The following is a 25,696-nucleotide window of genomic DNA, read 5'->3' as shown; positions in this document are numbered from 1 at the left end:
CCAAAATAATAACTTGATATTATTCTTAAAAATTGTAAAAAATTACGCACGAATAAATTACAGCATGTGGAGGAATCATTACTGAAATTAAATTTTTCTTTTTATAAGTTCTGTTAATAACATTTATTGTTGCCTATAAAATAATGTTGAAATCGAAAGCAACGCATCTGCGTAACACTTGAAGTAACTTAGAATAAGAATAACTGAGACTTAGAATAAGAGAAATAACAAACCAAAACTTTTCAACACAATTTTGACTTAAAAAAAAACATGTAATATAAACCAGGAACCATAAATTAGAACATTTATTACACAAAAATATCACAATTCTTTTATACGTATGATGCGAATAATCACAGGCCGGGATAGCCTGGTCGGTAGGGCGCTGGGTCCATGTCCGAGAGTTCGAACCCTGCCGGCCGAAGACTCCCCGTGTAGTAAAGTGACTGATGCACGTTAAATCTGTCGAGTCGCAAAAGTTCCCATAACAAATCAAAACCTCTGGGGGTACTGGATTGGAGATCGATCGTTCTCTGATTCTGGTCAAAATTACGATCTGTGGATGAATGAATGGGTCCGCCCTATAAACGGGTGAGACGCATGGTGTCGCAGAAGTCGAATTCGTGGCCATAGATGGCGCCACTGCAAAAACAAGAACAATCGTACCCCCTCTGCCTAAACAAGCATACGTCAACAACAACATGCGCATAATCTGTTACCTTAATATGATTTTAAAAGATATGATAAAACATTTTGAATATTAAGATTTCTGTAAAGATATTTTGAAAATAAAAAAAATATATTTTGAAAATAAAAATAATCTAAAAAAAAAAAAGAATATGTTTATTAATTATTCTAATCACTGTCAAATCATTTAATAAAGACACAATACTTTGTAAGATATAAAATATTTTATTTTGATTGACATCGTAACAATCATTTTTGAATTTTTCCAAAGCAATAATAACGTAATGAAATATATTCTCCACAACAAAACCTAAAAAAATGTAGGTAAAAAAGGGGAGGAGATAGTTGTATCTTTTACCGTGGTTCTGTTCAAATTCTAATATTTTTATTGCTGAAAAGTTTGAAAAATAAATGAGTTTTATTTTTACTTATATTAAATAAATCGTAAATTCTACCTAAAAAATTTTTTTTGGGTAAAAAATTTTTTTTTTGTTGGTATTCATTTACTAATGGTTATTATACGCAAAATATCATTTGTTTTTTTCGTATCAGTGAAATAGCTGATCTAATAATGATATATCAGTTATTATATTATGATATTACATAGACTTGAAAATTTAAATTTTCAGTTAGTAGTCAGTGGCCGGTAGATTCTTATAACTTCGTAACCACTTTTCCCCTACACCTAATGAGACGGTCACAAAAATAGATGGGACCTTTTCCTTTAATAGTCACTTTTTTTCTGATTTGATTAAATTAAATATTTAAAAAATCCATGCTAGAAATAATTTATGGCTATAAAAAGTTAATTTAATAATAGAAATAATATAAAAATGAGCAAAATTTAGTTAAACATATTGACTTTAAAGAATTTTATTTTAAAATATTTGGGGAGGCAAAATACTACATTAAATGCATAGATTACAACTTTGAATTATTTTTCCATCACAAATTGACGGTTTCTGAAGGATCAAATTCTTGAATAAAGACAATTTAATTCTGTTTTCCACAGTCTTTCTGCATCGACGTACTTTTAATATTAAACGGTTTAAAAAAAAAAAACTGATGGGAAAAAGGATTGGTTACTTATTTAACTTAAGTCGCCACTCTTTTTGTTGACAAGCCACGTGACAAGTGGTTATTTTCAGGTTCAGTATTAAACACGTATACCATTCAATTATGGTATTTAATATTATCAACTAATAGTTATTATAACCAGAATATTATTTGTTGTATACAAAATATGTTTGGAATTACTACAATCATTAAACTATTTTTTCAAAAACACTAGTTTATTTGACCCCTGCTTTGCTCCGTTCGTCTACCGCTGTAATTGCATCTGATTCTTCATTGTTTTTTTTTTCTTTTCTAAATTTCAATATTTTCCACACAAACACAGAACATTTCGTAATCAATATATACAAACATTATAGCTTTGTATAAGAATATTTTGATAATATATTAATCATAAATTAAAATTATCCTAAGGAATGCAGATTGTGGGAACCAATAAAAAGAAAACATACAATAATAACAGTTAAAATAGGGAAAGGTTTTTATCTTCATTTATTAATTTTTTTAAAAGAATTTTCATGAAAAATTTATATTTGGCAACATGCAATCTCTCTCTCTTTTTTTGATTAACATTTACTTGAGTGAGATCTTATAAAATAAAGATTTCACGAGGAAAAATAAATTTCCTACAACAGATAAATAGTTTATATTTAAAGCTAAAATACTGAAACAAATCACGAAAAACCATTTTAGTTAATAATAATAACTTTTGAACGAATCGGAATTTCGAAACTTAATTCACAAATTAAAATTGGTCTTGCAGCATGTCTAATTTTAACTCCGTAATAGCATTTCAGCAGGCTGCAGATCGACAAAATCTGGTATTTTTCCCCAGAAGTTTAATACTTAATAATTCTCGAACTATCATATTTTTTTTATTATTCTTTTGTAGTCCCTGTACTTTCTTTCTGCATAATTTTAGTAATAATAACTAAATAAAATTTAAAAAAAAGAAGAAATAAGTTATGCTAAAAGCAAAATTGAGAAATGGTAGTAATTCCTTTAAGAGAAGTGTAAAAAATTGCCAAACTATTATAATAAGCATTATTGGCGCCAGTAATAGAAGGGTGATTCTTAATGCTTCTTGAATCAGTACTATTTCTTAATTAATTTTCCTTTTTGATACATAGCTTATTTTAACTAGTACCTATCACCAAAATTAATCAAGCATCATTTTTGCCAATAATACTATGGTGATTTTTTACGTTTTGTCTAAATTAATAAGCATGTGGCTTCAGATAAATTCAGAAATATTCATTTAGTGATGTAGCCCACCTATTCACGCCATGACAGGGTGAATAGCAAAATCTTTCAACAAAAAATAAGCACCTTTTAAGCACTCAAAAATATGTTTAAACACTAGATACATTAACAAAAAAATTTTCAGACTTTACATGATCAAGATAAAATAACCAGTTTCTGACAAAGAACTCTTTTCTTGATTATATTAGCCATTATAAAAAGATGAAGAGGTTAGATATCAGAGGGTGGAAAATGAAGCCTGAAATTGAGAATATCTTGCAAAATGCAGCAGAGCTCTCCACGAGAGTGCAAAAATCTCACCGAACTGAGCTCAGTAGATGCACATGCATTTCAACAAACATGAAATTTTTGAACAAGTTTTAGGATCAAGGGCTAAAATTGTCCTTTTCACCCACTGTCCGTATTCCAAGATGATAGCACAAACGTTTTTGTAGTAAGAAACATTTACACTAATTAAGTTTTTTTTAAAAATTATAAATGAATGTTGCGTGGATTTAACAAGGGAAGTCATAGCAGGAATGAAACTTGAGTAATTTACTAAAGAAACACACATAATGGCTGTTCATCTGATAAGTTCCATTTCTGGATAATAAATTAAAATATAGTGATTTAAAAAGTGATGAAACGTTCAAAAAATAATAAGAGTGTAAATTTTGTGCTTTGTAATTTTTTTTTTTCTTGTTTAAGATTTTAAATGTCATTTCTCATTCTTTTATTATTTTGAAACGTTTTTATTTTTACTATTTTTCTTCCCATTTTAAAATGCGTTATTAATTTGGGAGTGATAAACTATCGATAAACGACGTTTTTTAGTGATCCAGAAAACTAGGAAATTCAGAAATCTGGGAGAGCGATGGTTCCGAACACTTCGGATAGTTGGTTTTTTTCTATATATATATTTGGCTTTGATCAAAATAAAATAAATTAAAGTTACAATGGTATTTACATGTTAATTATTTATTGATCTCTTTCTAAAGGTATTTACCCATAATATTATTCTCCTTCAAAATGGATAAATTATGAGTACAAAATAACCATTTGAAACAAACAATATTATAAATTAACTTTTTCTGGTATTGTTAAGAAATCTCTTTGGTGAAAAATAATCAATAGTTATTTTATATCAACAGTTAAAAACGAGTTTACCAAAATATAAAAAATAATTTTTGATACAAGTGTGAGGATGAAGTTGCAATCGTAACTAGGGAAAATTATTAGGCTTTACTTTTATCTCAACAGAACCAAATCTGTATTAATTAAATCAAAATTGTTATTTAATTGAATAATTTTTAATTTGTTTCAAGGAACAAATGCAATTGGACAGCACTTATATGGGTCCGTGAGAAAAGCAAGTGAGGGCAGAGTCTTTCAGCCAAGAATATTATTTGAACAAAATCCTTCAAAATTCAGTGATAATAAATCAATTTTTGAATCATAATAAATATTTTAGAACACAATTTTAAAGATAAAAAAAAAATATTTTTATTTTAAATTTTTTATAATAATTTGCAACATACAGAATTGTTTTTTATATATTTATTTTTTAGTAAATAAGGAGAATTAAAAATGCCTTTCATTATTTTTCTTAAATTTAAATAATTTTAAACTGAGAAAAATGACGAAAGATAGTAACAAAAATAAATTTATTGCAATTCTTCAATATTTCTTTCTAAACTTTGATATACATATGAAATTCCCAACAACAAATATCAGTTAAAAATTAAGTTAACTGTAAATAAAACAAAATTTTTCTTTCCTTCATAGAGGGCAAGGTAGTGGCTTCCCTTCAAGACCAGCAAGTATATTATTTGCAGTTATTATACTCATGTTTTCTCTTGTTTCCACAACAGCAGTTGCAATATGAGGAAGGAGAACTGCAATAAATAGGTAAAATAAAACTTTCAATTATTAATTAGTAAAAAAAAAAGATAAAAACTATGCAATATGCATATTTTTTAATGAAAGGAGATTTTTTTCCCCAGACATTTACAATTATTTAATACAAGCATAACATTAAAAAAAATGACAAATTTTTTAATGTTATACTTACTAACAGAAGTTCTTGCTTTTTATCATTTTGTAATTAGTGTATTTAAATAATATAATTATTATTTCAAAATGATGAAAATTAAAAACCCACTCATATACAGCCACAACAAATTACATTTAATACATTAAAACTAATTTACAAATAGGAAAAAGGAACTAAATATATCATTTTATATATAAGATAAATTCAGTAACTCAATAAATCTTCAATAAATTTTTAGATAAAAACATAAAATTTTTTAGTGTAAAAAAAATTTAAAATCGCAGATGATATTATCGTGAATGTAGTATATTTTTCTTTTTATAAAAAAACAATTACTAAAACATTTTCAAGAATACTGTGTTTAATCAAACATAATAAAGGCTGTTACTGATCTACGCTTTTGGGGGGAAATTTCTTCGTGTGGTTAGCTAAGTTAATGTTTGACTGGATGACAGCATGCATAGTAAAATTTTCGATAAGAAATAAGCACTCAAAAATATTTTTAGGAACTTTTTCTTTTTTAAAAAAAATCTCAGGATATGAGCACTAATAGGAATTTTTTTTCTTCCTAGTCTTTTATACATATGTATGTTACGGGCAAACTTTGAAATCCGGCATTCTATAGAATGCCTAGGCATTGTATATAATGCCTAAATTAAGTTAACTTAGAAAACTCTTAATAAATTCATAATTCTAATGTACATTAGTGAATGGGTCCTTATTAAATTTTTATTAAAATTTGCTACAAGGTTGAGTATTTCCGTAATAAAATTATTTAAAAAAATTCCAATAATTTTGAAATGAAAATACAATAAGAATTGAAGCTAAACATTTTTATCAGAAGAAGTGAATTATTATACGATCTCTACATTCATATTTAACAAATCTGAGATAATATAATTTTCTATTTCAATTGTTTTTAAAACAAATCTTAAATCCAAAAATCGTTAAACGAATTAAAGGTTTTTAGAATGACAAATCTCAATAACACAAGATTTTTTGTTGCATTTAAAATACAGAAAGCCCCACACTTCATACTTTTTTAAAATCTTGCTTCGAAATATTATTGAATTTTTTAATAAAACAACTTAGTACTGAAAATTTTAAAAGCAAGTATTTTTTTAGCCCGAAATAGTAATAAATTAACATATAAACATGGCGGCGAAAATAGCAATGCTTGCTAAGTACTGATAGTATCAAGGATTTCTTCATGTATTATTGCAATTTAAAAAGATTATACTTCGATCTAAAAAGACCTGATAATTAATAATTAAGTTTTACAGATATTTGTCATACTTATGGAATCATTTTGCATTAATCTTTCATAAATAATTTCATTTAGAGCAAAGGTATTTAATGAACAAAACAAACCTTAAACAGGCTACTGAAAAAAAAAGAAGAAAAAATAGAAGAGTTTTTTTTTCTTTCAAAATTATTAGAGAGCAAAAAAAAAAAAAAATGCAATGTAAATAAATGAAGAATGAATTTTACTTCACCAAAACTCTGCCTAGAACATTTTAGTAATAAATAGAAAAACAAATTATATCAATTATTCTACGTAATCATTATTTCATGGTTAAGTTGTATTCTTATTCCTTCATGTTTACTTATAATATAGTTTTAAAAGCATAAATTTTGATTTTAGAATTTATTAAATGAAATATTTAAGTTAAATATGATTTCATTGACAGAGTAAATAAAACAATTGTAATTACAAAAGGGGATAAATTAATCCATGAAATGTATGAGGAGAAAGATTCTCCTTTAACAAATTTCTCAATACAATCAAATGTAGCATTGTAAACAACCTTATCTTAAGATTTTTGACTTTAAAATTTCGCATCAATATTTTTTCATTAAAATAACAAAGTAAAATGGGAGGTAGAAAATTCCCCTCTGTATTTACCCCTTGAGTAATAATTCCATTCTGAAAACGTAAACTATCCTTGATGAGCATGCTCTACTTACATTACAGCTCTACGATTTTATATGATTTCAAAATCGATGCAAAAAAAAGTTTTAAAAAAATATACAATACCACAGTTAGATAACTTTGTCAACTTATGATCTGTTGGTAGAGGTTCAGGATCTGTAACATCCAATCCAGCAGCTTTAATTAGACCTGTAGTTAAGGCAGTGTAAAGATCTTCTTGGTTCACCACTTTCCCACTGAAAAGAATTTTTGTTTTATATTTTTACCGCAAACTTTATAAAATAAATTTAATAAAGATTTGTTTTAAAAAAAAGAAAGTCAGATTAATTTTAAAATGAGAAAGATACAGTTTTAAAATTTACTATGGGCCTCTTCCTCAAAATACAAGTAATTTTATTTGCCTACTTGTAGAGTTTTTAAAGATCCTTTATTCAAAATAGTAATTTCTTTATAGATATATCAGGGAATTCTCAACAGTTTAAAAAAAAATTAAAAAAAAAAAACATTAAAATTTTTGTTTTTTCAAAAATTTCTACCAAGTACATTTGCTATTATTATAAGCATCTTGCAGAAAAATATTAGTGCTAGAGAGGTTTGTCACAGAATACTTATGTTGTATTTCACCATATCTCAAGAATTTTTTAAATGAATTGAACATTTTTTGCATACATTTACAAAATATCCAAAGATAATGTAACTCACAGTTAATATTTGTTATTCTTAATTATTTAACTTAATAATAGTCAAAAATTTTTTGAATTGTAAGGTTCATTTTAGAAAAAGCAATTTTGGATGAAATATCACAAAATGTTAGTGAAATCAGAAATTTTTTTCTTTTAAAAATGAGTTTGTTAAATTTTAATTTCTGAGGAACTATTCGACCAATTTCCCTCCAATTTTCCATTTGAAATTGCCTTCTTTAAGATGAAAAATTTTTTACATCTTACAATTCAAAATATTTTTAACTGTTATAAAATTAAATAATAAAAAAAAAGAAACATTTACCAATAGTTATATTTTATATGGAATTATCTTTGGATGAACAAATTTTATAATAGTGCGAAAAAATGTTTAAATTTGCTTAAAATTTTTTTGAGATATCACGAAATATGCAAAAAGTAAAATATGTAAATTCAATAGTCCAAACTTTGCTTGTCTATGTTACTTTGGTGTACAATTGGAAATGAATAATCAAGATCTTCAACAAAATATTCCTTGATAAATATAAACATATTGACCTTGATAAATATATTTTTATAATATTCTATATACTGGGGGTGGGCAAAATATGTAATGGAAACACTTATATACTAATGCATTCTTTATGTTTCTCAAAAAATATTTAATCAATAATTTTTTAAATTTAGAAGCGTTTAAGTTATAAGATTTTTCATACATATCAATGAAGTTTAAAGCATTTAGAGGTTTGAGGAAGAGGCAATAAATTACAAACGGAAAATAGTGTTTTTGAACATCCTAAGCCAAAAAATGTAGCAATAAATTTGTAATATGTAACAATTATTTTGGTTAACATTGTAAAAATTTTTGTAAGCCTAGCTTTTTATAAAAAATAAATTTCATCTTACGTTTTTTTCTCGCTATAACAAAATTTTTGGAGCAATTTAACATTAATTACAAAATTACTTCTTCAATATTTGTATAAAACTGCACAAAATATGAGTAATTAAAGTAATTCTTTTATACTGTGCGTGTACGGGAAAATTTTAAATATTTTTTTCTTAGTTTTGTTGTGAATCAATCATATTTAGCAACTAATAAAAAAAGTCTGATTTGAATATCTTAAAAATTTAAAAAGTTTCAAGTAATTTTTCCACTTTTTAAAAAAAAGCTCAAAATGATAAGGGGTTTTCCACAAATTTCATTTTGTATTATTAAACAAGATTCATTAAAAATTATGGCAGCATTGTTGGGGATCATCCCCCATAAAAGTATCTTTTCTTGGGCCTGTTTTTTTCTTATACAATTACATTTTGGTGTATAAACGTTTATTGAAAGGAATTATCATTTGTTATTTAATTTTGCATTATGATACAAAATAACATTTGTAGAAAACCCCTTATCATTTTGAGTTTCTTTAAGAAAAAAAATTACTAGGAAAATTGCTTGAAACTTTTTAAATTCTTAAGATATTGAAATCGGACTTTTTTCATTAGCCAAATACAATTCCCTACAAAATTATGAGAAAAAAACGTAACATCTTTCATGTGTATGCACAGTATAAAATAACTACTTTAAGTACTCACATCTTGCACAATTTTAAACAAATTTTCAAAAATTTTGAAGCAACTATTTTGTAATTAATTTTAAATTGCTCCAAAATTTTTGAAAATTTTATTGAATATAGCAAATAAAAAAAAATTACATTTCATAAAAATGTCTATAACTCCATAAATATCTAAGCTAGGTTTGTGGAATTTTGTGCAAATATTGCATATAATAGCCAAAATAATTGTTACAAGTAACAAATTTATTCCTACATTATTTGCCGTAGGGCATTCAAAAAATGTAATTTATTTTCGGTCCCTCTAACCGTCATTGGCATGTATGAGAAATCACATGGTTTAAACACTTCTCAGGTTATAAAATGATTTTTTAAGTATTTCTTGAGAAATATGAAGAAAAGTGTTTCCATTATTTTGTCCATCCCCTGTAATTTCTTACAATAATTTTTAATCAAAATAGTTATTAAAGGAAATTCTGGTAGATTAAATTAAAAATTTCTCTCTGAAAAATTTACTAATGATTATAATTCCTTCAAATTCTCATTTGGTTTATCTAAAACTATAATAGGATGTCCAATATTATTGCAATTTTTAACATAAATGAGTTTATAAAAAAATATTTTTAACAAAATAGCAACATATTCAATGAAAAATAAAATTGAAATAATCATTTAACATTACTTAAAAAAAAAAAAGGAATTTAAAACCACCCATTAGTAATGGAAATTACACCAGTATTCATACTTTAAATTTGTTGTGATGTTTTTTTCCGCCAAATTATTATACATGGAAAAAAAAGAAGAAAAAAATAATGGAAACATTTTAAGTGGAAAAAATTCTAATACGATACATTTTATAAAAAAAAAAAAAATATATATAGATATATTGAAGCATTAAAACTATTGCTTAGTTAAGAGTAAAAATATTTTAGTATTTTACCGACTGGTATTGATAAATATTGCACTTCTTTTCATATTTTTAAATGCTTCTAAATTAAATATGCAATGTGTTTCAGGAGTTAGAGCTGTACATACAATAATAAAATCAGACTGTTCTAAAAGTTGATTAAAGGGCACAAATTTGGCATTGAGTTTCTCTCGAGCTGGAAAGAAAAGAAAATAGCAATAAGTATTACATAGGTAAAATATGATATATTTTTATACATAATTTCTTTGATTACGAATAATTATATTCAATTACAAAATGTTTCAATTGAATATAATCAAATGTTAGAAACCACTATTGGTATAAACTCTCTGAGGGTTAGCCTTGGCTTCTTACGAATTTTCTGGTGTAACTTTCCTTAATCAAAAAACCAGTTTCTTTGTGTTGGTGAGTTTGAAAAAGAGTGTATACAGTGTAACGTCCCATATCCGGACGTCCCTTTTCCGGAAGGGTCAATTTCCCGGACACTTTTTAACAATCAAAATAAACAAACATTTCTTCATCTTCCCCACTCTCTTAAAAAAAAAAAAAAAGTATTTTGACAGGTTTTTTCCTTTCTTAGCTTCTAGTGATCTATGCATTAAACCCATAAATCAACAGAAAAGAGAACAGAAGATCTACCAATACCGTTAGTAACGCTCCTCCTCTGGAATGCAGGAAAGGACGGGGGAGATTTGTTTTCAAAAGAGCACAATTGAGTCCCCTCCCCCCTTCTTTCCTGTGCAGCTGGCTAGTAAAAGAGGCATTTCCTGGAACCTTTTTGATAAAGTGTTAGGGAAAGAAGTACTGTGAAAAAGGGTAAACACAGCAAATGTTAAAGTGGAGGGGGAATCCCCTTTAGTCACACAAGAAAAAATAAAGAGAACCCAATCAGCATGCCACGCCTTTATGCTTGATTGATAGCCAATGACAGGAGAGAAAATAAGAACTTGTCACTTCCCCCCCTTCAACTTGAATGACAAGTAAGAAGGAAATGAATTTTGCTTCTTCACCTACCCACCTTAATGGATGAATGACGGGAATTTCCCCTTCTTGCTTGAAACGTTCTAGTTCAAAATGGCGGAGAGAGCAATTAATATTTTCATAACTGTAAATTTTTTTAGTTTCCTATATTTATTTTTATAATAGCAATAATTATTTTTTTTTAAATATTTTGTTTTTGATTGATTAGATATCATTCTAATACTAAAACATTATTGCCTGAAAAATAATGTTATTTAATTTCTGCTTCTTAGATTCAGATCATTTTAATCTCTGTTTACCTTGGGGGTCTATTATACGGAAAAATCGATTATCCGGACTTCGGAAAGTCCCGCCGATTCCGGATACGCGACTTTCCACTGTAGAAAATTTTCTGCAAAATTTAATTATGGCACTCAATGTCTGAAAGATTAATTACCAGAATATGTATGGTGTGCAACCTAAGTTTGACAAATTAAAATAAATGCTTCACAAACTAAGATTAACTTTAAATTTGGTATATACATACATATTTAGCGAATCAGTATGAGAAAATATATAAATATTCTTCATATAATATTTTTTCGCACAATTACAAGCTTCCGATAAATAATGAAACAACTTTGTACTAATCTGTACGATTTTTTTTTTTAGCTAATTTTAATTTATCCTGTACTTAACTGATACGGCATTACAAACAAAGTACTATATCTAGTTACCTAGAATAGTGCAAAAGTGCCTTGACTGGAGATCTCCCCACCTGTTCACTAGACAGGAATTACAGTCTTTAGAAAAATAAAATTAAAAGCTGAATTTTAAAAATACAATTCCGTAATATAAATAACTTAATTTCTTAGATGAATGATGTATTTAAAATTTTAAACATTAAGTTTTAGCATGGATGGTCAACCCTTCGAATTTTTGTTTCTACTTAATTTTTCCTGAAGATGAAACTTTGATTTTAATGTGATTGATAAGATTCCTCAAAATTTCAAAATCACCTATCCCTTTTCTATCTTTTGAAGCAATCTATTAATTTAAAAGATTTTATTTAAAAGCTGGTGTTGAACAGCCAACCAATTTTTGAGTTTAAACCCATCAATGTTCAACTCCAAAGCCTTGTAATTTTGAATCAAATGTAGAAGACAATGGAATACTTAGATAAAACATTGGGGCAAACTAGCCTTTGTTGAGGATTTTCGAGGGAACTTACTCACTTTTGTGTTATACATAGAGGAAAACCTCTAAAAACACCCACATTTAGCTCGACAGAAAGGAGATTATAACCCATAATCCATTAACCACGGAGAATATTTTAAGTCAGCACAGTGAGTCACCTCCATTTAAACGGGGAATACAGATTTTCATCAAGTAAATAACCCCTTTTAACCACACAGGATCTTAAATTCTGAATAAATGACACATGTTGTCCAGTTCATTTGCATAAAAATTTTGTATATTTTTGAGTGAAAAATTTTAGTAGATTGGCTATATAAATATGTTTAATTTTTCTTTTTGTTTAGTTACTAAACAGATAAATTGCATTATCATGTTTTTTATATTTTTGTCATTGTAAATAATTTTTCTTCTTCTCATAATTGAAAAGATGTTATTTGTGGTAGGGAAAAGGAACAGTCGTACCAACCTAAATTTTAGAAATTTAAAGTATTCTAAATTTTCTTTTTGGCTTACCAAAAATTTTTTGAGGGGGATGTAATACAAAAATTATAAATACTTTTGTATTAATAAAAGAATTAAAACTCTTTCGGTTTCATAAAATGTCTCTGTTAAAGAGTAAGAGTAGAGATATTCTATTTTGGGAATTCAAAGCTGAAAACATACCATTGAATTATAATTAGATTTATATTTCAAAGGAGGAGTTATTTTTAGAATCTTGTCCCCCTTTCACTTCCATATTAGGAAGCAGTAAATGATGTTAAATAATGAGTAGAGTTAAAAAGGTATATACGACTGGAACCTAATTACACCAATCTCTGTAGTATTGGACCGAAGGTTTTCGCATGTCTCTTGCTGAATAACGTGTTCCAATAAACATCTGCCAGAACCATCTGGAGTCTTGTCCACACCCCCTCCCTTGTGGAGTGGAGATGTGAACTGTTATAACCACCAGCATAACTTTTAATAAACCTTTTGATATCTTATTATGGCTTTTGACTGCATTTCTAAAGATGAACACACCAATGATAATCGGAATGTAGCCCTGTTATTATTTGTTATATTTTGATGGGTTGACACATGGAAATACTCTGAAGATATTTAGCATGCAAATTTTTAAATATAAAAGCAGCACTCTACAATGTATGCAAATATTTACGTTCTCATAGCTAAATTAATAGAAAAATGGTTCCCTAAAAATATTATTGGGTATGTGAAAAATAATACAGTAGGAAACACATGAAAAGTATGCCTGTCTCACACGAAAGGAAAATTACCTTCAGGCTTCTCTTTTCTTCCGGCATATATAATGTCCTTAACTTTGAAACCTTTAAGACGTTCCGCAACACCAAAACCTGAAAAATAGTAAAAAGTACGTTATATTTATTTCATGTCTAAAAATATATATTTTTGAATTTTAAGTTATGCTACAAAAATAAATAAATAAAGCAAGCAATTTAAAGCAGCAATAATATAAACTGTACAGGGTGTGGCAAAAAAAATCAGACAAAGTCATTGCATTAAATAATAGAAAATAACTGATTTCTTTTTAATTCGTGTTTTTATTTTTTTGTCAACCACTTTAATAAAATACTTTATAATATATCACTAAGTGTAAATATTGTTCTTTGGCCTTTTTAAAATGTCAAGGAAAAAATTTGCTATTTTAGAGTTGTTAAAGCATGGAACAGTACAGTGTGAAATCGTTGGTTTGCTAGATACACAAAAGTTTGGAGTTTCTAAAGCAATTACTTCAGCAGAAATGGAATAGATTAAAGGTAGAAGACTTGCAGCACACAGCTGAAAATTTCAATCAGCGCTTGTATATCTGTATCACAATAAAAAGCAGCCAATTTGAAAACAATAAAATCTATTTAGTAGATAAAGTCTAGTATTCTTATTATTTGTTATATTTTGTTTATTTATTTATTTTTAATACAGTTACATCAAAAATTGTTTGCTTAGGATAAAAGGAAATTTTATAAAAATATCTACCCATTCCAAAGATCACTTTATAATCAATAAAGCCAATTATTTACCAGGCTTTTCAGTTTAAAAATCAATAGAATACACATGTCAACTTTAAACTATATGTAAACTTTACACTTTATTTTTCTTATGTATAAATAATCAAAATTACTCATAACAATATGTTTCCTAATTAAACTGTAGGGATAGCCATGACATTGAAATGTGATTTTGAACATTGAAATGAATTCTTGCTTAAAAATGAACATCATAAAATGCATGGACTCTATTTAGGCAATATATATATATACAGTGAATTCGCGAGAATTCGAATCTGATAGGACTGACGAAAAACTTCGACATATCGGAAGTTTGACTTAGCGTTAGTTTCGGTTTTGGACTTTCAAAATATTGTCGGATTATTTAATTAATGCTTATTAATTACAAATCCTCTAAATGCCTACAATATTTAAGATCATTTTTCTGACAAGCCATTTACGATAAGACTGTCCGAAGCACTTTATGATACCCTGGTCCATCGGCTGCAGCTTTGCTGTTGTGTTTGGTCGGAGAAACTGCAAGTTTACTGCTTTTAAATAAGGTAGATCACTATGCGCTGTGCATTTATCCATAAAGAATATCACTTTTCTTTTCTTAGCGAAGAATTTCCGATTCAATTTTCTTACATAGTCTTCAAATAAAACTGATGTCATCCAAAACTTTTTGTTAGACTTGTAATCCAAAGGATAAATTTTTACATTCTTGAAACATTGGGGAATTCGGTATTTTCCGATAACAAGTAAGGGCAATTTCTCTGTCCCCGACGCATTTCTTTCAACTAGGACAGTCAAACGTTCCTTGCTCATTTTACCCCCTGAGCAGTTTTCATCCTTAAACATCATAGTCTTATTTGGAAGACATTTAAAAAATAAACACGTTTCATCAATATTGAAAACATCATTTTAACTGTATCCTTGAAGTAAATTTGGTAACGTTTTATTTAACCACTGTTCACATACTTCAAGAGGGACAGCTTTAGCTTCTCCATGAAGAGTGCGAAAGACTGTGTGTGTGTTGCAAAGGAGGGGGCAAGATATCAGCTCCTAGGTTTTTTTTCTTGCTTTAAAAGATCCAAAAAAATCGAGTTAAAGGGAGTAAAATTCGAGTAATCGAGAATAATTAACATGAAATTGAAGATAAAAGGGTCGGGACCACATAAAAAAATCGAGTTATAGTAATATTCGAGTTATCGTACTTCGAGTTATAGCGAATTGACTGTATATATATATATATATTGAATTGAATTAATGTAAATACTCAAACAGATAAGTTGTGTATACTACGTCGAATAAAAAGTTCAGAGAAATTGTTATGAAACAAGCAATCATTATACACAGATATTTGAGATATTAAATGAAATTGAAAATATAAAACAAAATGACACAACAAAGTGAATTAGCTTGAATTATAAAGTTGAATCAAGTAATGACTAATTCAAATACACTAAGAAAATTGGAAGAACAAAATTTTGTTATACTGATACAGTCTGCACTCTTTAATAAAAATTCTGATTACAAAGACTCTTTTATTATATCAATTGATACATTAAGTCTAATTTGCTGTTCCACTGATCCAATGTTATTTTAATACCATTCAGAATGTCCCAATTGAAAACAGAATAATTCAAATTTTCGTTTCTTTCTTTTAATAACATATTACTACAAAAATAAGGGACAAATTTTTTTTTCTCTTTCAAAACAAATTGTTTTCACTGAAAATAAATCATTTGACAGGGAACAAAATTAAAAAAAATAAAATTGTTTGTTGCCTTTTTCGGCAGTGAAGAAGTGATACATACTCCTAGATTTGTGTCCTGGATCTTAAATTAAGGACAAAAAAATGAGTGAAATATGATTAATTATTCACATCTAAAAGAACATATTGTACGCATGGAAATGGGCATTAAATACCATACGAATTTTTAGATTAAAGAGCTGCATTCACATCTTCGCAAATTTCAATTCGAAGTGCTGAATAAATTTATCTATCCTATTTTTTTTCATTTGAAAACTTAATTCCCTCTTTTTGTAAAATGTTATACTTTTGAGTTGTGTATTTTCAAATTAATTGAATAGTATTCTTATCTCATCTGTTGGGTATTGATTTTGTTTTAATTTAACAGATAAATGAATTTACATCATTTATCAAAAATGATTCTTCAGAACTAGTGTGTAATTTTTATTGCTTTTTTAGTTTATAATGTAACGTTTTAAATGGTACTATTACTTAAAAATTATCATATAAACAAACTACTTTATAAATAACTATTCGATGAGTTTCCTAATTTCGATAAAAAAAATGTGCACTGAAAATTTTAATAATTATTGCAAAAATACATAAAATTATTAAAAAAATAAATAAATAAACATATATATTTATGAACAATTGAGAAATTCATTATTTTTCATTGCTCAAAAATAATAAAATGAGGTAAGAAACATTTCTTTATAATATTAAATATTTGACACTTGAGAATAATATTTTGTCTGAGATTATAGGCAAAATAAAAAACTGTAGCTGACATGGTTGGTGAGAAGGGATTTGGTTTCTTATTTTTTATCTTTACTACTACCCAATCCCTTAAAAACATAGAACTCCTCATTCCTATCCAACTAGTAATCTAATTATCGAATAATCAGTATTTTTTCCCTCTACACTTTTCAAAATGTTCGTTAATTAGTATTGTCAATACTGATGCTTTCAGAGAAATCAAGTGAATTTCTCTCTCTCTCTCATTACTTGGAAGGTCACTTCAAATCAATTAGTTATATTTGAGTGTTGTTTTGTATGCATGAGTATAATATAATGTTTCACAAATAACAAGTAAAGTTTCAAGCATTATTGGAATTAGTGTTTGTTAACTACCTCCCCCCCCCAATGAACAGTACAATACTTTTGTAGTTCATTTTTATCTCAGTGTAAATGGATAATTCATAACGTAATTTCAGAAGGGTTAATAAATTATAAAAATGTGATAGTTAATAAATTTCTTCTGCAACATTAAAATTTCTGCAATAACAGTTTTCATTAAAAAGAGATTTAACTTTTAAATGAAATTAGATATTATCAGAGCCAATGAGATTTTAATAAGTTAGGTGGGCCTTGTATCAGGTTTTTCTCAGTGTTATGTTAGACACCTGTGTGGTTGGAGCCAACCATAAAAGGTAATTTTTTATAGGCTCAGAAAAGGTTTGGTGTATGTATGGTGAGCAAAGTAGGGATAAAAATAATATCTCTCCAAGATAGGGAGTCACTAAAAATGTTCCTGAACTGCTTGATTGAAAACTGCAAATGATAAGTAATAAACAATATTTCTTAAGTGCAAATTCCTTAATTAAGAGAAGATAAACTGTAACTCTAAATTTGTAATAATATATTAATTTAGTATAATCATAAAACTTACCTATTCTACCAAGTCCATAAATTCCTACAGTACTTCCAGTTAATGAAGTTCCACACATCCACAAAGGAGCCCAACTGCATTTAGCCCAACCACCACTAATAACAATAAAAATGTCTCTTAATAAAAATCTTATTAGTAAAAAATTAAACATCTTGATACAGATTTTAAAACTCCAAAAATTAATGATAAATAATAACAATATTTATCATATAATTTATTTAAAAAATTTACTTAGGTCTTCATAAGGAATACTAATGATTCTTTCTTCATAAAAGTAATATTGTGAATTTATGTGAAAAGCAAATTTAACGAAAGAACTTACAATTATGATGAGATATTAGCCATAAGTGTTTAAACAATCTTTCCAAGAAAAATTAAAACTAATGAAAAAAAAAAAATGGTGAAGATTTTTTTTGAAATAGGAACAGTGGCAGCTTTAATAACTATTTATCATTTAAATATGATTTAAAAAGATGAAACACTAGTCTATGCTCCATTTACATGGTACTTAAGGACTATCATTGAATCTGATAGAAAAATTAAGTTGTTGAATAACATTATGTAAGTGAAATACAAATTTTAAAATAGTATCATTACTGATTTAAAAAAGGAAAATATAGTATATAAGATTAAATATTATTATTGTCAGCATGCTCAAATAACTATTTTTATTTCACAGTTTTAACTGCATTACATCAGTTGTACACATCTTAGTAAGGATTTTACATTCTGAAATAGCCAGTAATGAACTTTAGTAAATTTGTAATAAGAAATAACCAACTCTTTTTCTTTTCTGCAATTGCTTAATTAATACCACACATTTTTCAGGAGTAATATTCTAACTATTATTTAGAAAATTTTAAAGATTTGAGTGATCTTAGCAAACCACTTCATGCTCCATGTTTTAAAGCAATGTTAAGCAAATTAGATTAGACTTAAATAAAAAGTAAAAGAAAAATTAAATACCTTATTCAAAGATTATAATATAATTATATGATATAGTCTTAAAGCTTAAACAAAATTAATGTAACAATGATGTTTTATTCTTGGTTGATGATTTTTTCTTGGTAATAAATAATGCAACATTCTGTTAAAAAAATAATAAATAAAAAACAAGTAGGTTTCCTTAATTTTGGGATAATTCCTTTACCCAAAAATTAAAACCAATTAATAAATAAAAAGAAACATTAAATGATAAAATGATCCATTAAAAAACCCATTAATAATAAAGTCAAAACCCATTAATTAATTTTTTACATGTTATAGGAACTAATTAATGAATGAAGCCATTATAATCAAGAAACAAGTTAGATTATAATTTAGGTTATTAATATAGATAATTGCTTTCAAACAATGATGAAAACTTTTAATATTTAAATAAAAGTGAGTCATTAACTATTAATAGTTTATAACTACTAACTGTTTAAATCTAGATTTTGCATATTTTAAACATACACAAAAACATCAATTTGAAAAAACTTTTCACTTTTTTATCTGGTTAACTTTAGCTAGTTGTTAAGTCTTAATATTTTTTTCTTAATCTCCGAACCCAAAATAGTCAGTCTTAATTACTTGAAGTTGAGCCTCACAAATGTTTTTTGAAACAAGATAGGACTTTTTAGAAAGTAAAAGCCATATGTTCATAGAAAAGTTTCTGCAACTTTGACAGCATTATATATTGTAATATCCTTAGTATCGGAATTTGGTTATGTATTAGCAACCAAACAGAAATTTCAAAGCCGAGATGGGCAAAAATTTTCTTAATTACCAAAAAAAAAAAAAAAAGGATAATTATGAATGAGCATATTCAACCATTTTATTTTTGGGAATTAAGCATAATAAAAATAAAAAGTCATCAGTGTCAAATAAGTAAATAACTAATGATAAAAAAATTTGAGTTTTCCGAAGTTTTACTATTAATGCCCAACATAACAGAACAGAAATTTGATCATGAAAGATTTATTATTTAAATTAATTATGAAAAAAGTTTCAATGCATAAAAATTGTTAACATTAAACAATTACTTGACAACTTGTTTGGTTGCTTCCATAAGTCTTCTGGCAGTAGCTAGAACCAGTGCAACAGTCAATTCTGCAGCAGCATCAGTAAGAACATTTGGAGTGTTTCCAACATGCACTCCCCTTAGAATTTAAAACAGTTTAATTTAATGAAACTATTTCAAAAGTTAAGCATTTTAGTAAACTAGTAAAAATGATTAAGAATACATGAAATCATAGACATCATTAAAAATTATAAATATGAGAGATATATAAAATACAAATTTAAATTAGTTGTATTTAACTTTCGAAGCTTATCATACAAACTTGAACAAATTTGTATAAATTTTTTTTTGTTTCAAAAATTTATATGTTTTTAAATCTTTCCCATTTAGCTATAACTCAATGAATTGAACTGTCTCAGTAACAAATCTCTCTCTTTTTAATTTTGCTGTTTAGTTTATTCAAAATTTTAACATGCCCACAAACACTTAGAATAAAAATTCCTAGTTTTTCCATACTGACTTTATCTAATTTTTTTGACTTTTTCTTTACCAGGGTCAAGAATTTTATTATTGATTTTTCATTTAAGCTTATTCTAATGCATAAAATACATTACAAAACACTTATACTTCCTATTAGAGTTAAGAATAAATAATTAAAAAATATTACAAGACCAATTTTCTGTTGTTTTTTTTAATAGTTATTTTTATAAAATTTATATATAACAATAAATGTAAAATAAGTTTTTCACTTTTAAAATACAAATCAAGAAAGTTGATTGAAATAAAAAGTTACAATAATCATGGGATTAAATACAATTTAAAATGTCATATAGCATATATAAAAGCTTTCACAATACCCACTAACTTTTATTTTATTATTAAGAAATATGCATAAATGAATATTAAAACATTCCCAAAATGAGAACACATCATTGAAGTACTATTAAAATCCTATGAAAAACCTTCAAAAGTATTGTAGGATATGACACAGAAATATGAATAGGGAAAGTTATCAATAAATTTAATAGATGAATGTATAATTATTGTAATGCATGATATAAAAGTATGTACAATTTACAATTAAAATATTCAAACAAAACAAATTTAGTTGGAATATTCAGTTTGATTTCAATGCATACCTTAAATAAGTTTTACCTTTTATGGCACTCTGAAAGATCAATATGATCAAATCCAACAGATAATGTTCCAACAACTTTTAAGTCTGGTCCTGTAAACAAAATATTATAAATGTTACTATATTTCTTTTATCTCAAAATGAAATACTAATGGTATAAACAAAAAGTTCACATCTGGCTCAAGAAAATATTTCTTAAATAATGGAATTGTTTTTAATACATTTATGCATCATGTAGAATGATACTGGTAGGATAGCAGGGTCACATGATATTGACCTCCACCTAGGTAAATTCTTATATATATACAGGAGTAAAAATTAAGTCAGAGTCTAAAGCAGCAGTAACCCGAAATTTTTTTGATTATGGAATCCTAAAAGGTCGAGTTCCTTTTGGCAGAATCCAGACTTTAAAAAAACAAAGAAGCTCATTAGCAGCTGAGAATATGCTACAAAAGAAAATATATTTTAGAAAAATTTATTGTGAAGAAATAAATTTATTAATTATTTTATCAACAACAGTCTTAAAATTAGGTTTTATTTTAGGAAGTTTAATTCTAGATCTTACCTAGTAGTTTTTGGCGTATGCATAAATTTTATTAAGTAAAATAAGCTGAATTGTGGTTTAAAAAAAAAACTTTTTTGAACTGTTAGAATATTTGCCAGAGAAAAATAAATTTTTATTATTGAATTTGAGTAATTTATTTTGAGTTTAAAAATTTGATGAGAAATACTTATGTATGAATAGGACAAAAAATAACTATGGAATTTTTCTTTTTTAAATTTTGTTATTTCTTATTTAATTAAATAATTCCATAAAACTAAATAAATTATTAAATAAACAATAAAATAATGGTTGGTCCATAAATAATTTTAAAAAAAATTGCTGGTTAAAAAAGAATTCAAACTCATGGAATCCCCGTGACCTTTCCACCAAACCTTGGGATTTTGCAGAGCAACTTATGGGAGCTGCTGGTCTAAAGGATTAGTAGCTAAAACATATTACAAGACCATTCAAATTTTCAGTGCTTCGTTTAAATGTTTCTATTATATATATATTTTTAAAATAAAGTTAATAATGTGAATTTATATAAATTACATAACAGTATGTACAGAAAAATTATGCCACATTTATGACAAAAACATAGATCAAAACAAGAAATCAGAACCAGTCACAAATGCACCTGAGGACAGCTAATATTTATTTTATGATGGCCTGAGTGAAATTTTAGTGGTTAATTAACCACTATTAAGTAACATTAATTTTGAGTCTTGTACATACATGTATGAAGAGATTAGTGAAAGAATCATCAGGGGTCTGTCTAGGTTTTTCTGAGAGGTACCTATTTTGTGAAAATTTAGACATAATTTGTGAAAAATTAAAAATTATATTAAAAAATCAACACTAAAATATGGATTTATCGTTTCTTAAGGGATACAAAAATAAAATTTTAATAGAAAGTATTTTGTGAAACGACCGTTTTTCCTAAAATTGAATTTGTGAAACTACCGTTTTTCCTAAAGTTGAATTTGTGAAGGTACCGCTAAACGGTAGTAAATTCGGCTTGGACAGACCCCTGATCATGTTTAGTAATATCTTTTAAAAAATTGAGATTTTTTGAGGTAAGTTCTCATTTCAATATATTCTTGTTTCTATGCTGTCCTAATTATATGCTTTTTAAAAAAAATATTTAGATAGGCAGAAACAATAAGAATTTTTCTTGAAGATGTCAAAATCATGGGAAAAACAAGTATATATTTAGAAAACAATTAAAACCAAGGAAAAAGTCTTTTTTATAGATGGTAAAAAAACTCGCATGGTAAACACCATGCCTAACTTGTGTGTGCGTGTTTGTGACATCTATTTATGAAAGAAAAAATATTATTTTTGTGTGATTTTAAATGAGCATTTTTTTTGGCCAATTTCTAGAATTATTAAAAAGTTAAGGCTACGAATTTAGAAAAACTAAATAAGTTCATTCCAATTATTTAAAACAATAATCTCATTATTCCAACTCACAATCATGGATATATTTCTATTAAAACTAATAAAATTTTTAACAATGTAATATGTTGCTAAATGTGGCTTTATTCTGAAATATTGATCCCAACAGATCGAGCAGCCCAATAGGCAGAATTATTTACTTAACATTTTCACATGGTAAAGGTTATAATAAATATTTATAAAATGTATACCTTCCCTTAAAATGTTGCCTAAAGTATATGTGTGGTTATAACTATTGACTTGTAAATTTTACACTAATTAAAAATATAAATAAATTTTTATAATGCTACAGTTAAAAAAAATATTATCAGGAAATAAATTAATGTACACATTATTTCTTACCAGCAGCATCCAAAAATTCTTTATCTATTTTATCAGTTAGCATACACAAAATAGCATTCTTCCCTTTTATACGTGATAGCAATTCTTCTCTAGGCATTGGAGATGCTACTGGATATATGTCCATATCATATCTATAAATAGTTGAAAAACATTTTAAGCTTAATGTTCTGTTTAAGGAAACAACAAAAATAAATTAAAAGAAAAATATCATACTCCTTTATGAATGCTTATTACTGATACATAATGTACAGTCCGCAAAAAAAAAAACGAATCACCCTGAATAACTTTCGTTCTAATGATCGGATTTTCACGAACTAAGTGTCAATCTTAATGGTTCCTGGGGGTGACCTCAAATATGCTAAATAATTAGTGCTAACTATTAATTAAGTTACGAAATCAGACACAAAAACGTACTTTCTCTGAATAAACATGTATTTTTTTTTACATATTTGGATTTCTTATCTTCAAAATATAGGGGGTAGCCGCAATCTGGGAAATGTGGTCCCCATAGTTTGGTCAGGAGAGCGATTCAAAGTTCGTACCCCTTAATGCTAATTTCGCTTTTTGCGTTTTCAGTCATATTTTCAAAACTAATGAAGCAATTCAAAAAAAATTGCACCCACTCATAAAACTCATTTACCCAAAGATAATTTCATGCAAAAAATAATTTTTAATAATTATTTATTATTTTTTATTATTTAATTAAAGTGAGGATGAAGAAATATTGAATTATAAGGTATGAATTTTTTTATACCATATTAATCTACATATTTTTCAATTGAAAAATCTAAAGTTTCAACTGTTTTTATTTATTAGAAGCTGAGAAAAATTAAAATTAATTATTTTCAAAAAAATATTTTGGCGACAATAAAGAAATAATTAATTGGGGCGATTAATATTAAAATGTGATAAACTTGGGAGGAACTTGACTTCGCGCGCGTAGCGTAACATTTCATTCATATTTTTTTTCACTAATAATCGTTTGCTAATCTTTTTATTTTTATTTCTTTCACACTATAAAATACGATGTTTCTTTTTTAGTCATTTAATAATTTATTTGCAATTTAGTAAAGAATTTTGAATAAAAAACACTTTATTCAACAAATGTCTAGTTTTAAAAAAGCGTGCTTCTGATAGAATACACCAGATTGTGCATATTTAATGTGATTATTTTTTTTTTTTTTTATTTTGTTTTTCAATAACTGATACAATTTCAATAATATACATACGTATGCATAGATTTGGAATAATATATTTATCAATTTCTTGAATATATATTTTATAAATATTAATAAAAATACGTAGTCAACATTTTTAAACATCTCTCACAACATCGCAAATTTCTCAACATCTTATAGGGTAAACTAAACAATGAAGGAACACTTAAGCTTAGCTTGCCTTTAAAAAAAATTCATAAAAATTTCAAAATTTGTAATTTTAGCTAAATGATGGTTTCGACATATTTGTTATTAAATGCAAATTACGTAAAAAAAAGTTAGATAACTTACATAATATTGTTTTAAGCTTTTGGTGGTTTAAATAATAAGTAGTAAGATGACCAAGTGAAGGAACAGTTCTTACCAGTGAATAAGCACTAAATTTTCCAGAGAATGAACACTTAATTTTGATAATGTTTGATGCTCGTTAGGAATCCGTAGGCCACACAAATGTCTAAAAACAAGATTTTTCTTGGAATTACGACATATAACCATAGTTAATGTGGAAAATTTTACATTTTTTTCAGTCATGGAATGGAAAGTAAAATATGTTTGAATACATAATTTTAAAAAAATGTTTTTCATTTTTTTCTCACAGTTTAATAGTCCGTTCTAAATTATGAATGTTTATCATTGTGTAATCTGATGATGTTTTTATTATTATTATAATTCGATCATTTTTTTGTTTAATCTTTTCCTCATATTTTTCAAGCTTTTTTTTAAAATCTTTTTAAGTATTTTTTTTCTCTTCGTCATGAGTAATTTATTTCTTTTTCTTTTGATTTAACCTTCCTCTTTTTTCCAAATTTTTGGCCAATGTAAATGTATCTTCGAAATTTCTTTTGATTTTCCAGTTCCATTTCAAGAATTCCTCACTGGATAATAAATGAGAAAAAGGAGTTTCGAAGTTTGAGTAAAACCCATCTCTCATTGACTTATATCTAGTAGTTACTTATGAAACCAATCGTTTTTGCAACTAACAATGCCTCAAGAGGATTTATCTCAAAATCGGTTTTCAAGATACTTTCATTATTAATGTTAGTTGTCTCAGCTTCAGAGCCAAAATTTGATTATACAATTGTTCTTTTTGAAATAAATTCTTCAATATTGAGAAAAGCGCAGGCTATTGGATATTTGGGAGATTAAACTTTTCTGTCAATGTTCCTTTAAAAATTTGCAACATAACTTGTGAGATTTCCTTCTCAAGCTTCTGATGAAATAGTGCATCGTTACTCTCGAAGCATGTGTTTTGTT

The 25,696-nt window shown here is 26.6% G+C and overlaps 1 protein-coding gene across 2 annotated transcripts in view; it reads right to left on the bottom strand.

Annotated features, from left to right (window-relative positions):
- Nucleotides 1-4,650: 4,650 nt before the first annotated feature.
- Nucleotides 4,651-25,696, bottom strand: part of LOC107454553 (glyoxylate reductase/hydroxypyruvate reductase) — a 32,063-nt gene continuing 11,017 nt past the window's right edge. For both annotated transcript variants that reach the window (XM_043051855.3, XM_043051854.3), the window contains exons 3-10: nucleotides 23,226-23,356; nucleotides 20,902-20,974; nucleotides 19,769-19,885; nucleotides 17,745-17,839; nucleotides 13,591-13,668; nucleotides 10,172-10,334; nucleotides 7,095-7,225; nucleotides 4,651-4,898 (exon numbers count right to left, since the gene is read on the bottom strand). In XM_043051855.3, the coding sequence (XP_042907789.2) occupies nucleotides 4,783-4,898; nucleotides 7,095-7,225; nucleotides 10,172-10,334; nucleotides 13,591-13,668; nucleotides 17,745-17,839; nucleotides 19,769-19,885; nucleotides 20,902-20,974; nucleotides 23,226-23,356 (904 nt within the window). In that variant the 3' untranslated portion in view covers nucleotides 4,651-4,782. The remainder of the gene's footprint in view (nucleotides 4,899-7,094; nucleotides 7,226-10,171; nucleotides 10,335-13,590; nucleotides 13,669-17,744; nucleotides 17,840-19,768; nucleotides 19,886-20,901; nucleotides 20,975-23,225; nucleotides 23,357-25,696) is intronic.

This window comes from Parasteatoda tepidariorum, chromosome 7 (genome assembly GCF_982258835.1).
Source record: "Parasteatoda tepidariorum strain Cologne lab strain chromosome 7, Ptep-v5.0, whole genome shotgun sequence".
NCBI classification, from domain to species: domain Eukaryota; kingdom Metazoa; phylum Arthropoda; class Arachnida; order Araneae; family Theridiidae; genus Parasteatoda; species Parasteatoda tepidariorum.
This window is presented reverse-complemented; position numbering and strand designations above follow the sequence as displayed.